The sequence below is a fragment of the Alosa alosa genome, chromosome 14 (assembly GCF_017589495.1).
Source record: "Alosa alosa isolate M-15738 ecotype Scorff River chromosome 14, AALO_Geno_1.1, whole genome shotgun sequence".
Taxonomy (NCBI): Eukaryota; Metazoa; Chordata; class Actinopteri; order Clupeiformes; family Clupeidae; genus Alosa; species Alosa alosa.
In genome coordinates this window covers 13,361,334-13,364,180 of record NC_063202.1, presented here as the reverse complement: position 1 = coordinate 13,364,180, position 2,847 = coordinate 13,361,334, and the positions used below count along the sequence as shown (strand labels likewise).

General features: G+C 43.1%; 1 protein-coding gene across 1 annotated transcript in view; it reads left to right on the top strand.

Annotated features, from left to right (window-relative positions):
• Positions 1–2,550, top strand: part of sh3tc2 (SH3 domain and tetratricopeptide repeats 2) — a 47,650-nt gene extending 45,100 nt beyond the window's left edge. Inside the window, exon 20 of the mRNA XM_048263699.1 lies at positions 2,255–2,550. Coding sequence (XP_048119656.1) covers positions 2,255–2,506 — 252 coding nt within the window. The 3' untranslated portion in view covers positions 2,507–2,550. The remainder of the gene's footprint in view (positions 1–2,254) is intronic.
• The last annotated feature ends 297 nt before the right edge of the window (positions 2,551–2,847 follow it).

The following is a 2,847-nucleotide window of genomic DNA, read 5'->3' as shown; positions in this document are numbered from 1 at the left end:
TTCAACACTTTTACATATTGCCTTCAGCGCTGCGCAGCCTCAGGTCATCTCACTTCACTTGATCAGTTCTTGGCGAACGGTAGTGTCACACAAAGTTAGCTAAACTGCTAGAATGAGCAACAAAAAACAAGCATCTTTAGCAGGTCACTGGCCAGAGTTTGAGTTAAGCAGAGTCGCTGCAGAGATTTCTACAGAAAAAAGTCACCGTTAGCTGCACATTTTAGTGATGAGGACTGGGTGTTAAAACTCGCTTACCTGTGTGACATATTCGTTTGCTTAATGACCTCAACCTGTCACTCCAGGGAGAATGACGACTGTCTTTAAACTGGCAGATAAAGTCGCTGCATTTAAAGAAAGCTTGATTTGTGGGGACGACGAAAGTGGGCCGGGTGTATTTGATATGTTCCAAACAGTAGTGGGGTTGAGGGAGAGACTGAGGCAGGGCCCTTTCTCTCGCAGCTGGTGCGCGATCACCTTGTTGCGCTTTCAAATGAGTTTGAGCGTTACTTCCCATCCTCCAAAGATCCACTGCAAAACCATTGAGTGGGTCCACAACCCATTTGTCAATATCCCTAATAGTCCTAACTTGTCAGCAAAGAGGGAGGAAGAGCAGTTGATCGAAATTGCAAATGACGGTGGTCTTAAGAGTGTGTATAAGGAAACCTCTCTGGCAGGTTTTGGATCAAAACCAAATCAGAATATCCCGAGATAGCCGTAAAAGCGCTGAAAACGCTTTCCCACCACATATCTATGCGAGGGCCGGGTTTTGCCGCAATGACTGCAACTAAGACCAAATTAAGAATCGACTGGACATTTCAAACACACTGAGGGTGTCACTGTCTTCCATCACCCCAGATGGAAGCTTCTTGTTGCAGGGAAACAAGCAGGGCTTGTTTGCTTGTCCCCGCCGGTCCGTGAAAAAAAAATAGGAATCAAACCGGTCCATGGTACATAAAAGGTTGGGGACCCCTGCTCTAGAGTATAGTTATAGTACTCACACTATAACATGGTGGCTATACTCACACTATACTCACACTATAACATGGTGGCTATACTCACACTATAACATGGTGGCTATACTCACACTATGACATGGTGGCTATACTCACACTATACTCACACTCAGAGGCGGGCAGAGTACACAGCTTCATTACTTGAGTAAAAGTACAGATACCCTTTGCTAAATTTTACTCAAGTACAAGTAAAAGTACAACAGTCAGATGTCTACTTAAGTAAAAGTATTGAAGTACTTGTTTTTAAATGTACATGAGTATCAAGAGTACAAGAGTAGCCTACATTTTGCATTTCTACTGCCACAGTGCTTACATTTATGTACAGAAACGTCCTACATTATGAAAAATGTTAATGTTAATACCTTGGAGAATGTAAATGGAATTGAAAGTAAAATCAAGTCATTTTCATCTTTTTACCATGTTGCCAGGGATGGACAGTATTTCTAATACATGTATTTAAAATACAAAATACTAATTTGTAATTGAAACACTTGAGCGAAAACTATCATTACTGTAACTTGTTCAGAAAATTGAAATAGTCTGGCAGGTGGGGGCCACGGGTTGGTACATTCGGGATGAACCTGCTTGCGTCTTCATCCATTGTTTTAGATCCATGGTTTTGTCTCTTATCTAATTCTGACCATGGAGTTGACTTTGGCGGAAAGCTGAAGGTGATTGCTGATAGGCTGTCCCAGTCAGTGGTGCCTGCAATCCAATCAAGTTTGAGAGGGAAACAACAAATTGAGGGTTTCGAGATTTTTCTTTTCCTTTTTTTTTTTTTTTTTTTTAGAAGAAGTAACGGGTACTCACGGTTATGGATAGAAATGTCTTTGAGTAAAGATTACAATATTTGCCTCTCAAATGTACTTGAGTAAAGTCATGAGTACTTCCCAAAAATGATACTCGAGTAAAGTACAGATCCCTCAAAATTGTACTCAAGTACTGTACTCAAGTAAATGTACTCCGTTACTGTCCGGCTCTGCTCACACTATACTCACACTATAACATGGTGGCTATACTCACACTATACTCACACTATAGCATGGTGGCTACACTATACTCACACTATAACATGGTGGCTATACATAACAGTATGGACACAATTGAATATTTTAGTCTATAGTGAATATCCTAGTTTGGTCTTTGTAAGAGTTCAGAGGCTTATTTCACCAAAACCAGTTCAGATCAATTCACATTTGCATGTTTTAAAATTGTGTGTGTGTGTGTGTTTGTGTGTGTAGGATGCGTTTGATGCGATGGGTTACTACCAGCTAGCGCTTGCGGGGGCCATGGAAGCGGATGACGTGTCGTGTGTGTACGTCCTGCTGATGAAGTTAGCGGAGCTCCACTCCTCTCACCTGCCCAACGCACACCTGAGCCAGCTCTACACACACACCGCCAGCAGCCTCAGAGTGCGTCTGGAGGGACTCACACACACACCACACACAGCTCAGGAGGACACACTCACACAGCACACAGCACAGGATAGCTGAGGATACACACACACACACACACACTCATACACACACACACACACACATACACACACACACACACACACACACACACACACACACATACACACACACACACAAACGTGGACACACACACACACAAACTCATACACACACACACACACACACACACACACACACACACACACACACACACACACACACACACACACACCATACACACACACACACAAACACAGGGCTCCTGAATGGGAAAGAAGGATGAAGACTGTGCAACCTGCCAGAGGGACTAGAAGATCACGCAGAAAACTGACAGTGCAACAGACTACAAGCACACTACAGCACACTACAACACACTA